At 47.3% G+C, this 13,881-nt stretch overlaps 2 protein-coding genes across 14 annotated transcripts in view; one reads left to right on the plus strand and one right to left on the minus strand.

Moving 5' to 3' along the window:
* Positions 1-12,369, minus strand: part of DST (dystonin) — a 530,351-nt gene extending 517,982 nt beyond the window's left edge. For 7 of the 11 annotated variants that reach the window (XM_018038677.1, XM_018038675.1, XM_018038672.1 and 4 more), the window contains exons 1-2: positions 12,145-12,369; positions 11,541-11,602 (exon numbers count right to left, since the gene is read on the minus strand). In XM_018038677.1, coding sequence (XP_017894166.1) covers positions 11,541-11,602; positions 12,145-12,325 — 243 coding nt within the window. In that variant the 5' untranslated portion in view covers positions 12,326-12,369. The remainder of the gene's footprint in view (positions 1-11,540; positions 11,603-12,144) is intronic. The other 4 variants (XM_018038684.1, XM_018038683.1, XM_018038670.1 and 1 more) reach the window with 3 other exon arrangements.
* BEND6 (BEN domain containing 6) overlaps positions 12,246-13,881 on the plus strand; it is a 61,239-nt gene continuing 59,603 nt past the window's right edge. Inside the window, exon 1 of one of the 3 annotated variants that reach the window (XM_018038690.1) lies at positions 12,246-12,326. The gene's annotated coding sequence lies outside the window, so the exon portion shown is untranslated. Of the gene's footprint in view, positions 12,327-12,767; positions 13,154-13,881 lie in introns of those variants that run through there. The other 2 variants (XM_013973936.2, XM_005696184.2) reach the window with 2 other exon arrangements.

Raw genomic sequence — 13,881 nt, forward strand, 5'->3', positions numbered from 1 at the left:
GACAAAGGAGGCAAGAATATACAATGGGGCAAAGACAGCCTGTTCAATAAATGGTGCTGGGGAAACTGGACGGCTACATGCAAAAGAATGATATTAGAACACTTCCTAACACCATATACAAAGAGAAACTCTAAATGGATTAAAGACCTAAATGTAAGACCAGAAACTAGAAAACTCTTCGAGGAAAACAAAGGCAGAACACCCAATGACATAAATCAAAGCAAGACCCTCTATGACCCACCTCCTAGAGTAACAGAAATAAAAATGAAAGTAAACAAGTGGGACCTGATTAAACGTAAAAGCTTTTGCACAGCAAAGGAAACTTTAAGCAAGGTGAAAAGACAGCCCTCAGAATGGGAGAAAATAATAGCAGATGAAACAACTGACAAAGGATTAATTTCCAAAATAGACAAGCGGCTCATACAACTCAATACCAGAAAAACAAACAACCCAATCAAAAAGTGGGAAAAAGACCTAAACAGACATTTCTCCAAAGAAGACATACGGATGGCTAACAAACACATGAAAAGATGCTCAACATCCCTCATTATTAGAGAAAGGCTAATAAAAATTACAATGAGGCATCACCTCACACCAGTCAGAATGGCCATCATCAAAAAGTCTACAAACAATAAATGCTGGAGAGGGTGTGGACAAAAGGGAACACTCTTGCACAGTTGGTGGGAATGTAAATTGATACAGCCACTATGGAAGACGGTATGGAGAGTCCTTAAAATACTAGGAATAAAACCACCATATGACTCAGTAATCCCACTCTTAGGCTTACACCCTAAGGAAACCAAAATTGAAAAAGACACATCCCATTGTTCATTGCAGCGCTATTTACAATAGCTAGAACATGGAAGCAACCTAGATGCCCATCAACAGATGAATGCATAAAGAAGTTGTGGTACATATACACAATGGAATATTACTCAGCCATAAAAAGGAACGCATTTGAGTCAGTTCTAATGAGGTGGATGAACCCAGAACCTATTATACAGACTGAAGTGAGTCAGAAAGAGAAAATAAATATCGCATACTAATGCATATATACGGCATCTAGAAAAATGTTACTGAAGAATTTATGTGCGGGGCAGCAGTGGAGAAACACACAGAGAACAGACTTACGGACGTGGGGAGAGGGGAGGAGAGGGTGAGTAGCATGGAAACGTACATTACCATACATGAAACAGATAACCAACGGGAATTTGCTGTATGGCTCAGGAAAACTCAAACAGGGGCTCTGTATCAACCCAGAGGGGTGAGATGGGAGGAAGACGGGAGGGACTTTCAAAAGGGAGGGGATATACATATACCTATGGCTGATACATGTTGAGGTTTAACAGAAAACAACAAAATTCTGTATAGCAATTATCCTTTTTTTTTTTTTAAGTGTCTGAATCTGCATATTTTCAAAGCAAACACAGGATGTTAACTAAGGCGCAACTAAGGTAACCATCAGGGGTTATGAGTATGCCCAAAATAAAAAAATGAAAAGCATCTGTCTCTTTCCCTTTAAATAAAACAAGGATATGGGAATATTTTGAAAGCATCCAAGAGAACTGAAAACTAAACTAAAACATCAAATACATTCATTCCTTCAATAAACATTTACAGAGCTAAAAACCACGGATTTAGTCTATCTTCAAGATACTTACAACCTTTTAAGAGAGACAAATTTTAAAAACTCAACTATTATTATTATTACGAGGGAGTTAAGAAAGGTTCCTGAAGACAGCTTATGAACTGAGTTTGAAGGAAGAGCAAAGTTTGTCTTTCAGTGCCTGAGTATTTCTGCTTTAGTTAGGAGTGGGTGTGCAAAGAAAGAAAAGGAAGACAAAGAAGGGCTTTCTCTGTTGGAACTAACATGATCAAAAACAGGAATCCAGAAAGTCACGGTCTGTTTGGAGAATTAGAACCATTACCAGGACATCAGCATAGGGATCCCTCTGATATCACATTAAAAAGGTCTAACTTTATTACCAGAACAAATTGGAAAGCCACTGAAAGATTTTAAGCAGGGGAGGAATATGGCCTATCCAACTTTTTCTTCCTGCCTACATCTACCAGGAAGCCAAGAAAAACGAAAGCTCATATTCAAAACTTCCTCTGCAGTGAGAGGTAAGCTTGTGACACAGTTCTAACCAATGAAGCATAAGAAGAAATCTAACTGGAAAGGCATCCATCCGGCAAAGATTTTGATTTCCTAATGAATATCTTTCCTTGACTGGCTCTGCCTTTTCCCTCACTTCCTTCCTTGAATTCGGGCATGATGTCTAGAATGGTGCAACCATCCTGCAACCATGAAGGAAAGGCCAGGACCATTCGAATCACCCCAGCGATAACAAGCGGGACTGCTGCACCAAAGCCAGCAGCATCTCTAGACTTCTTGCTGTGAGAGAACAGAAATCCTTGTTGTTTTTACTTTTTTTCTTAGCTGTTTATTTATTTTTTGGCCACACCATGAAGCATGCAGGGTCTTAGTCCGCCAACCAGGGATCAAACGCAAGCTCCCCTGTACTGGAAGCACAGAGTCTTAACAATTGGGCCTCCAGGGAAGTCCACAGAAATCCGTGGTTATTGATAACCCATCTTATGCTGGGATCACTAAGACCAGAACGGCTCCCTGACCAGGAAGTTTTAAGACTTAATCTGTATTTTAGATGTTCTTTACTAAATCAGTGTATATGGACTGGGAGTGGGGAGTTAGGGAGACTTGCCTGGAGGCTTGTTATAGGGTCTGAAGCACGGTAACCATCGGGAGGACAGTAAGGAAGGCAGGACGGGATAGGATGGATGAGGGGGTCTGTCACAGCTTCTAGATTTCTAGTTTGGGCAACTGCAGCAGCAGGGGTGAGGGTGTGCCACTCTCCACAACGGGGGCACATAGTCTGAGATCCCTGCGGGGCACCTACGTGAGAATGGAGGAAAAGGGTCGACTCTTTGCATCTGGAGGTCAGGCGTGAAGCCTGAATTTGACATAGAGATTTCAAAGTAACCATTCTGTGAAAGGGCTTCCCTGATAGCTCAGTTGGTAAAGAATCTACCTGCAGTGCAGAAGACCCTGGTTTGATTCCTGGGTCAGGAAGACCTGCTGGAGAAGGGATCGGCTACCCTCTCCAGTATTCTTGGGCTTCCCTTGTAGCTCAGCTGGTAAAGAATCCGCCCACAAAGCAGGAGACCTGGGTTCGATCCCTGGGTTGGAAAGATCCCCTGGAGAGGGGAAAGGCTACCCACTCCAGTATTCTGGCCTGGAGAGTTCTATGGACTGTATAGCTGCAAAGAGTCAGACACGACTGACCAACTTTCACTTTCATTCTGTGAAAAGGAACTAAAACGGGAAATATGTGAGTACAAGCACAGTTTGAACAGGATGAGTAAAAATGAGGTCCAGCAAATCGATTTAGACAAAACTAGGTAAGTGGTTGCCTACGGTTGGGTGTGAAGGTGGGAGGTGAACGTGGAGTGACTGCTAACTGGTATGGACTTTCTTGGGGGGGATAATGAAAATGTTTTCAATTAAATTGTGTGATGGTTGCACAACATTATAAACACACTAAAAATCACTGAATGGGTGAACTATATAGTATGTGAATTTTATCTCAACAAAGGTATTTTAAACATTAGGAGAAAGGGAATAACTTGGGAATATCAACATAAGTAAAAAGAGGGTCTAGCATAGGAACAGAGGGAGCCGTGGCCAGAAAAAAAAAGTGGGGAAGAGTTTCAAGAAGGGATTGGTGTTGGGACTTCCACGGTGGTCCAGAGGCTGGGACTTCAAGCTCCCAATGTGGGAGGCCTGGGTCCAATCCTTGGTCGGGGAGCTGGATCCCACATGCGGCAACTAAGACCCAGAGAAACCAAATAAATAAATAATAAACAAACAAATAAATATTTTTTTAAAAGAAGGGATCAGTTGTCAACAAAGTCCAATGCAAGATAGGTTGATTAAACCTAATACAGAAATACGGAATGTAACAATATGGCACTCATGGCTGAGCAAAGGGTGAGTGGTTTCAAGCTGCAGCAGCAGTAGATTTTACTAAGTCGAGAAATAAGTAAGAGCATGGAAACAGTGACAGACTATTTTTTGGGCTCCAAAATCACTGCAGATGGTGACTGCAGCCACAAAATTAAAAGACGCTTGCTCCTTGGAAGAAAAGCTATCACCAACCTAGACAGCGTATTTAAAAAGCAGAGACATTGCTTTGCCAAAAACAAAGGTCCATCTAGTCACAACTACGGTTTTCCAGCAGTCATGTATGGATATGAGAGTTGGACTATATAGAAAGCTGAGCACTAAAGAACTGATGCTTCTGAACTGTGGTGTTGGAGAAGACTCTGAGAGTCCTTTGGACTGAAAGATCAAACCAGTTAATCCTAAAGGAAATCAGTCCTGAATATTCATTGGCAGGACTGATGCTGAAGCTGAAACTCCAAATACTTTGGCCACCTGATACAAACAACGGACTCATTGAAAAAGACCCTGATGTTGGGAAAGATTGAAGGCAGGAGGAGAAGGGGGTGACAGAGGATGAGATGGTTGGATGGCATCACCGACTTGATGGACATGAGTTTGAGGAAGCTCCAGGAGTTGGTGATGAACAGGGAAGCCTGGCGTGCTGCAGTCCATGGGGTCGGAAAGAGTTGGACACATGACTGAGCAACTGAACTGAACTGAAGGAATGGGAGGTGGCAGATAAAGAACCTTTTACAGGGAACTTTTCTTGCCAAGAGAAGAGCTAGCGGAATAGGGAGGTTTGCGTTGTTTTTGAAAGGACGCACCTATGATGCTCATATGTCAGGAGCAGGCGCCAGCAGACAGGGGGCGCCAGAAGACAAAACAGCGGGGTCAACTCCCCCGAGAGACAGGAGGACAAGGAATTCACGGCGTAAGCATAAAACGCCCACAAGGAGGCGGACAAATGGGTGGGAGCGAAGATTATGATGCCAGTTAATATGCAGGGGCAAGAAGTTTAAAGTGCTATTACTTGGTGGCACTGATGTCTTCAGTGAGTTAGGAGACAGAAGTCACTGGCTGAGGGTGAAGGGCTAGGCTTGAGGATCTGAGGAGGAAATAGACATTCAGATTATTATGGGAGGGGGATTTTCTTCAAGGAAGAAGTTTAAAAGCAGAGACATATTTCAAATATTTTTAAAAACTGTAATATATCACACGGCCTTGTACATAATAAACTGCCTGCAAATCCCTCGACACACACGGTGTCCGTGGTCAAGAATAACCCCATGATGCTTGAGAGCGAGACCTGAAATACGCAATGTCCTGCAAGAACACAGCTTTCAGGTGACCAGGACGGTCCCCGGCCAGTCACGGTCCCAGACCTGAGAGCCGAGGCCGCAACTCTCCACACTCCATGACACAGTAAAAAGAGTAAATGGGCTGTTTAGCCGTAGTTGCTAGAAAAGAAATAAAAACTCTTTGCTTCTCTTGAGAGTTCAGAGCAGGTGTCCTCCTAAGATGCTCAAATAATGTTCTGTGAAAGCCTTTGTCAGCTACTGAGTGGTACTCAAAAATAATTTTTATTATAGCTGGTACCAACTTATGTTTCCAGTTCAACATTCTGTGATGTGATCTCAAGACCCCTTCCTTCTAATCACATGGACATGTTCTGAGCTATCTAAAAACAAGTGTGTTTCCTAAATTGTTGCCTATTCTTAAGTGGTTCTGCTGGCTTGGGGGTTTGCTCTGAGTCCCTCTCTGTCTAGCTGGATACTACTCAGCCTGCACGCTGCAACAGAAACATCACCTCCTCCTGGAAGGCTTCTCTGATCACCCCAGCCAGAAGCCATCACATCATCAGAATTACTCCAACCATCCCTTTTATAATAATCTGTTACTTCATGCTTATGCTAATTATTTTACCTTCCCCTGCTTTAAATTCTTAGAAAGAATTGTGCTTTACATGACGCCTTTTTTAGCAGGATGCTTTTTTTTGCACATAGCAAAAACAGGGCGTGTTTACTCAGATATCATCTTCATGTTACCAGTGGGAACAGCAGGTCTGTGTCAGAGCCCCTGAGAGACTAGACTAAGATGGCACAGTTAGTGGCAGAGCTGGAACCCAAACCAAGACTCTAAACTCTTATTCCCGTAGTCTCATTAAACCACCGCTTGTTATCTGCCTGGTTCTATGCTGTAACTGCAGTCTCAAAAACTGAGTTCTTAACCTTTAAGTTTAGACAAAGATTTCAGACTTCTCTGAAAAAGGTTTCTTCTAGATCGGATTTAATAGGTTTGGATGCAAGAAAAAACAGTAGGTATTTTTCCTTTCTTTTCTTCTTCTTCTTTAGCTCTCAGCATCCTCTGTCACCACAGAGCTGAAGTAAGGGTGACTTCTATGCTAGTGGTGACCTGGTGGATGGGATGAATTTGTCTTTTTCATGAACGTACTTGCTGTACTTGCACAGCTTGGCCTCTGATGCTTCCATCACATTTGTGATTCATAGCTGGAAAGTGCACAGCAGTTCAGTTACGGGAACCCAACCAGTAACTGCAAAATTTCAGCACTGCTATTGGGAGTGACCTGAAAAGTTATCATTAAGGGCAAGGGCTATACCTCAGACCATTTGTTATTCCTACCATCTAATATTATACCTTGTAGGTGACGAAAAAATAAATGTCTGTTTTTAAAATAATTGAGTGAAGCAAAATGAACCCAATATCATGTGTCAAGTTCAACTTAAGATTGTTTTAATTAGCATAAACTGACTTAGACTTAGAATTTAACTCCCGGCAAGAAATTTGTTTATAAAGATAAATTAATTGCAAAAGAAAACTAAATAATAAACTATCATTTTCTCTAATTCACTAAATGAGTAACACTCTTTTTTCTTTGGGTCTCAGCTGCAGCACACAGGACCTTTAGTTGCAGCACATGGGATCTAGTCCCCCGGTGAGGAATCGAACCCTGGTCCTATGCACTGGAAGCTCAGAATCTTAGCCAGTGGACCGCCAGGGAAGTCCCTAGATTGGTAATTCTTAATGGAAGATGCAGATTTCAGGAGAAGCTTTGAACCACAGTTACTCCACTGAACATGCTTCCATGGTTTGAAGCAGAGAGGCTCTGGGAACATGATGAGGCCAAGAGAGTCTGTGTGGACCACCTATTTATCTAAGAGAAGGTAATGCGGAGTCCCTGGGAAAATCTAAGGCATGTGCCTTGACAGCTTCATCAAATGGCCACTAAAAATTCACTCCACTGAGCTTCTTTCTTTCACTGAGAATTCTGGGCACATGATTCTCTGGAATGCGAATGACACAGTTAAAAACCACACAGTAGTTCCTTTTCCCTGAAACAGGAAGTGAAGTTATTTACTCAGTCCTGATGGACACAAAGCGCACTTTTGCTTTTCCTGATATCAAACAAGGCTGCCCTTATTCCACTGAGCTGATGAATAGGGATCATGTTCCAGTGTCCACACTGGGTATTCTCAAGGGCCTTATATGTAATTGTCTCCACTCTCCTGAAGGGCTCCCAAGGCTCTTTCTTGTAATCTAATGGTACCTCAATTACCCATATCACTTTCTGAGATTTCCTTAAAACCAAGATTGTCATTGTCTGGTCCTCATAACAGGTGTCTAGGGTAACAGGCATTGTGTAAAGTCACAGCATCAAATCTTATAAGTCCTCAGGAAAAGTATCCTTCTTACAGACCCAGAATGAGCACGTGGTTTCCAGACTGTCTCACATCAATATGAAATCACTTCTCCTCATCAATGTATTTTATATACATATATATATATCTCTATATATATATGTATCACACAGCACAAGTTCTTTAATTTCACATACAAAGTGCATATTTCTAGTTATCTAACTGAGCTCCCTTTTATCTGTTAGAAAATTGGGGTTGAGCCCTTGCTGGGTGGTTAATAATTTCACATTCTCATAAGCTATCATTAAAATTTAGGGAACTCCTAAGCCAGTAAAGATGAGTTTGCAAGTGTGTGAAAATAAAAAGGGATTGTTGCTGCTGCTGCTGCTGCTAAGTCACTTCAGTCGTGTCCGACTCTGTGCGACCCCATAGACGGCCTCCTACCAGGCTCCCCCGTCCATGGGATTCTCCAGGCAAGAACACTGGAGTGGGTTGCCAGTTCCTTCTCCAATCCATGCAAGTGAAAAGTGAAAGTGAAGTCACTCAGTCGTGTCCGACTCTTGGCGACCCCATGGACTGCAGCCTTCCAGGCTCCTCCGTCCATGGGATTTTCCAGGCAAGAGTACAGGAGTGGGGTGCCATTGCCTTCTCCGAAAGGGGACTGTTGGTAGTTGCCAAATATAAATATCTGTATCAATTACTTCTAGCTTTATGAGGGAGAGACTGAGATGAGATGTTGATTATTCACTTGTGAAAGTGAAGTTGCTCAGTCATGTCCGACTCTTTGCAATCCCATGGACTGTAGCCCACCAGGCTCCTCCAACCTTGGAATTTTCCAGGCAAAAGTACTGGAGTAGGTTGCCATTTCTTTCTCCAGGGGATCTTCCTGACCCAGGAATCGAACCTGGGTCTCCCACACTGTAGGCAGACACTTTTACCATCTGAGCCACCAGGGAAGCCTGATTATTCACTTAGAACTAAAAAGCTGCAGCCACCCAGATGAGAGATGTGGATTTTTTTTTTTTTCCTGCTGCAAAACTTCTCCAAAGCATGCTGGGTCCTGATGACAAAGTCTCCCCCCTGGGAGAAGTATTTCTCTCCCTACCTGGGAAGAAACATCCTGAAATTTCCTGTCCAGTTGGACTCCTTTCTGGACGTATGGAAAACAGAAGCGATATCCTCCACCAAGTAAAGCAGCCAAGTGCTAACTGAACTTCTCCTATGTTCGAGGGCATCCCCAAACCTCTTTCACATTTCCAAATACACCAGCAGATCTTAAACCCACTTCCCTCATTTGACCACTAGAGAAACGGTGAGTGACTTACCTACAGACTGAGACTGGGATAAGAATACTCGACAGGACTATAACTTGTAAGAAAACAAAATCGTTTTATTTGATACTTATTTTGCATCAGCTACTGCTAAAAAGCAACACAAGTTCTAGTTTTCTAATTTGCTAGAATCCAAAAACTTCAGAGGTATTTCCCACGGAGAAAATTCTGCAGGAAATGGCGTTTTGAAAGGGAGAAGGGGAAAAAAAATCCACCCCTGTTTTCCTTAGGGGAAAATGTTTTATTTGTAGTGAACATGAAACAGTGATGAAATAGACATTCTCCTGGAGCAGTCTAAGGATGTTCACTCATCACATGACTTTCTTCGAGTAGTTTAGCACAAGACCTTGGTACGAACAAGAACACAGCTATCAACAAATGACACTAACACTGCACTGAACTTTCTGAGAAAAAAATTCTAACCAAATCCATTTTCTCGTAATTAGTGATTTACATTTTCAGTACAAACTCCAGAGCAATATTTTAACACCCGGAAAGATAAAATAAGAGCTGGGATTTAGCAAATGCTGAATTCTGAGCACTGTCCTGAGAAAGTGCAAAAAGAATTTTTCTCTTCAGCCCAATTCTGAGTTGTATTTGCCCAGTTATGGAAACAAGCACTCAACTGAGGAATTTTTCACTCATTTGATAAATATTCATTACACAACAGGCAATGGGGATACAGCCCTAAATGAGAGACTTGGTCCAGGCCGTCAAGATGCTCACAACCCAGCAGATTAGGCAAATATGAAGCACACACAGGATGTCAGTCTGTACAGGGGATCTTGTGAAATGAACTATGGTGTTAAACAGTCACCCTCAGCTTTCCTAACCAAAGGCAAGTTTAGGATAAATACTTAACTGACAGATAACTAAACAAAACGTAGTCCTATCTCATTTTCTCTGTCTGCACTTTTCTCTGAAACACTTGATGGTTGATCTAACAACCCATAACAGAATTTTAATTCTGGTTCCAGCATTGATGTGTATTGGACTGGTAATCTCTTTTTAAAATCAAAATCGTAAATTTTGTTCATATCTTGACTGTGCTTGATTTTTTTTTATCACTTCTAGATAGGTTATTTTATTAATCAGATATTCAAAAATGGTTGGTTTATAATAGACACAGTTTATGTTGTTTCAGATAACTTTGAATTAATCTAATAAAGACTAAGATTTTCAGACAAATCTTTTATTTTTACACATTTTTAATTCAATTTTACAAATTGTAATGATACCTATCAGGTACTGAATAGCTACTATAAACTAAATGGGCTTTTGTTTCTGGTTTTCTTTTCTTTTCTTTTCTTTTCTTTTCTTTTTTTGGCCTCACTGCCCAGCTTCTGGGATTCTAGTTCCCTGAATCCAGGGCCCCTGCAAGGGAAGGGCAGAGTCCTAATCACTGGGCCACGAGGGAATTTCCATAAATGGGTTTTTTTAAAAAACATGATTACTGGTAAACCCTGCCCTCCCCTTACAGCCCCGTAAGATACTATTAGTCCTATTTTACAGGAAGGGGAACTGAGGGTCTGAGAAGTTGAGTCTCCCAGCACCACACAATTAGTTAGCATTGGAACCTCTGATTATCTGATTGGTTATTTTATCCTCTTTACAGTCCTAAATTGAGCCCAGAGTTCTCACCCACCAGGACACGACGCATAATTCCTCATTGGGCAGCATTATAAGGGTGTTAGAGTAATACAGTCAAAGCTTTCAAGCAACCAGAGTCCAATCAAACATCCAGGGTGCGACAAAACACCGGATTAACAAGGGAAATGAAATGTGAAACAACTTCTCAGGTACATAGCAAGCCGATGGAGGGTGTTTAACTATGAAGTCTTTGCTAAGATGACCAAGCCACATCACCCATTGCTACCAGCAACCTCCTAGCTGTGTGAAACTCCCCGGGAAAGAAGGGGAAATCATGGGGACTTAAGTGGGGGTTGGCCTGGAAACTCATCAAAAAACGCTGCGTTGGGAGAGCTTGTGCTTCTCGGTTTTGTTCTGTCTCCAGCAGACCTAGCGCTACCACAGTTCCACTGAATCAGTGCACCCGTTTAAGGAGGGATGGGTGGTTCACCTTTTGAGGGTAAAGCCGAATCACTATCATCATCACTTTGCGAAAGTCATCAGATGTCCCTAGTAAAACATGGAGCGCTCTCTGGCTGAACAGGAATACAAACTTGCAAGTCTAAATGGTAATGCACACGGGTCAAATTGCCCTGCACTAACTCCCTAAAAGCTCCCAGTGTGGTTGGATACCCAAGTGACCAGCGGCGGCTGGCTGACTGCACCCAGAAAGCTTCCGGCCACTGCCAGACGGTCAAGGAAGCTGACAGCCACCGCAAGGCTGCGTTCCTGAGGTCAGGCCGCTTTTAGGGGCTGTCTCTCCCCTTCCAGCACAGCGGCCCCACAACACAAGAAATCTGCCAAAACCACTCCCGGGGAACTCATGCTGGGGAGTCGCTTCAAAGCAAACATGTTCCTTTTGGCTTAGGGGCTGTGGGCTCGCAATTCAACACCCTCCCTGCTGCTTCTAAACACGCCTATGATTAATACTGGTACCCGGGAAAGAGAACTTCTTCTGACCTTGAGCGTGCGCGCTAAATAAATTACCTCGGAACGAAAGTGGTGAGATCTCAGAACAGCATCTGGGGGAGGAAAAAAAAAGAGAAAAACGAGACTTCAATTAACTCCTTGTTCTTCACCTGCCAAGTCACCGACGACTTACCTGGGGGGCCGGGGGCCGGAAGGCGCGTTCGGGACGCCTTGAACGCAGTGGGGACAGCCCGCAGGGCCGGTTGGCTGCTAGGCCATCAGTTTAGAAGTTTCAGGGAAAGTTTTGGGGGAGTTAGGGCGCCCCGAAGTCTCCCTGCCCCAGGCTCCGGCGCCGGGGGGCGCGGGTGGAGGCGGCTGCCGCAGCCTGGACTCGGCTCGGTCACCCCGGGCTCAGGCGCCGAGCCCGAGCGTCCGCCGCCTCCCCTCTCCCGGAGCCGTGCGCGCCGCGGGCACCACGACCCGGCGGACCGGAGGCGGCGGCCAGGGCTTGAAACACCGAAGCGCACCGGGCCGGGGGAGGGAGAGCGAGGACGCGGCGGGGGCAGCGGCGCGGAGGGAGCGAGCCGCGTTCCCCTCTCCAGACCCGCCGAGCGGTGCCCCCGGCCCCGAAGCAGCCCGCCGCGACGCGCCTCACCTCGGCTCCTTGAACGACCCGAAAAGACCGATTTCATGGGATGCCTCCCCTTCTGGAGCCTGCGGTGCCAGCAGCAGAAGAAGACGATGGTGGCGATGGTGCCCAGCAGAAGCAGCAGGAGGAAGAGGGCACATTGGATGCTATAGGGTCTCAGCAGGACGAGGAACGCGGCGGCGATCATGGTGCGGGCGCGGCGCGGCCGGCCGGCGGGCGGCGGGACCGGAGGGCGGCGGCACAGGCACCCGCGCGGGGCGCACGCGGCGCGGCGAGCGCGGCTCAGAGCGTCATGCCCGGCGCTCGCGGCCCCGCGCCGGCCCAATGGCTGCGCACCCGCGCCCGCCGCGCTGTGCGAATGAGCCCGGGCTGCGGGCAGCGCTGCCCATGACTCAGCAGACGACGGCCCGGCGGGCACTCGGCGGCGGGGAGCCGCCCCCGCCCCCCGCGGGCGCCCCCGCCCCGCCCCGCGCGCAGCCCCCGGGCGCAGCCCCGCCGCAGACGCGGCGCGGGGGGAGGGGGAGGGGGAGGGGGAGGGCCCGCCCCGCGGGCCGCGCCGGCCCCGCCCGGACCCCGCGCATCGCCCCGCGGCCGCTGCGGCCGCAGCATCCCGAAGCCGGAGCTCGTAGGGCGGGGCGGGCGCGGGGCGCCGCGGCGGGGGCCCGCGGATGACATCACGGCCTGGCTGCGGCGGCGCGCGCGGACATGGCTGCGGCGGCTCCGGCGGCCCCCGGCTGCGCCCCGGCCTGAGCGCCCAGCGCCCTCCCGCCGGGCCGCCGGCCGGTCCGCGCCGTCCGCGGGGCTCCGGCCGGGCGCCCCTTCGCTCCCTAGCGCCGGGGCTGCCGCCTCCCTGGCCACGCGCGGCCGGATCGCTGGGGAGTCGGGCGACAGGGGGCGCCCGGGAGCCGGGGGTAGACCGCAGGGCGCCGGCGGGAGCCTCCGGGCGGTGCTGCCCCCGCCTCCCACCTCACCGCGCCCCGACCCGCGCGGCTGGGGCTTCGGAGGATGCAGCCGGGTGAGCGATTGCTTGCGGGAGGGGGGAGTTCCTGCACGACCACGCGTGAGCCCCAGTCAGGGCCTCCCTGGGATTCGGGGTTCCCCGGAACAGGGGTCCCACTACCTCTCCGGCCCCCTGAACTGGACGCGCGCTCCAGCTCGGGTCTGCAGACGTGACCCCGACCACCCCTAACTTGGCACAGTTTGGCAGCCGAGAAGTGGGCACTTGCCATCCCCTTCTATCCATCCATTCGTTGACCCTAAAACCTCGCCTCCTTTAGTGCGGAGGGAGAAGCAATTTCAGTTTATGGAACCGGCAGATGGAGAAGCTGGAGGTTGACTTGTAAATGCTCGGAGCAGAGATTTTGTAGGGAGAGGGAGGAAATAGTGATCTGTCACACTCAAAAGGCATACACTCCTCTCCATCTTGCCCGCTCCCCTTCCTTCGTCATCAGCAAAAAGGATCCTGCAGTTGGAGGTTGTCCCGGGGCCGCTGGCGCAGTGCGGACGCAGGAGGCGCGGAGAGGGCGCCGCAGCGGCCGCCGGGCACCGGGGTCGGAACCAATGACAACAGCGACCTCGGCCGGCCGGGTTTTGCGCCTCTGGCTGCTGCCCCCTAGCCGGGGCTGGTTTGATCGTGCGGGGCTGGGTTTTGCTTGTTTTATTTACTTGAATAATGAAACAGCAATTAGAATGACAAGGTAACCCATTACATGTGTGGAGTTTCTGCTAACTACTAAGGTGAAA

This window comes from Capra hircus, chromosome 23 (genome assembly GCF_001704415.2).
Source record: "Capra hircus breed San Clemente chromosome 23, ASM170441v1, whole genome shotgun sequence".
Classification (NCBI taxonomy): Eukaryota; Metazoa; Chordata; class Mammalia; order Artiodactyla; family Bovidae; genus Capra; species Capra hircus.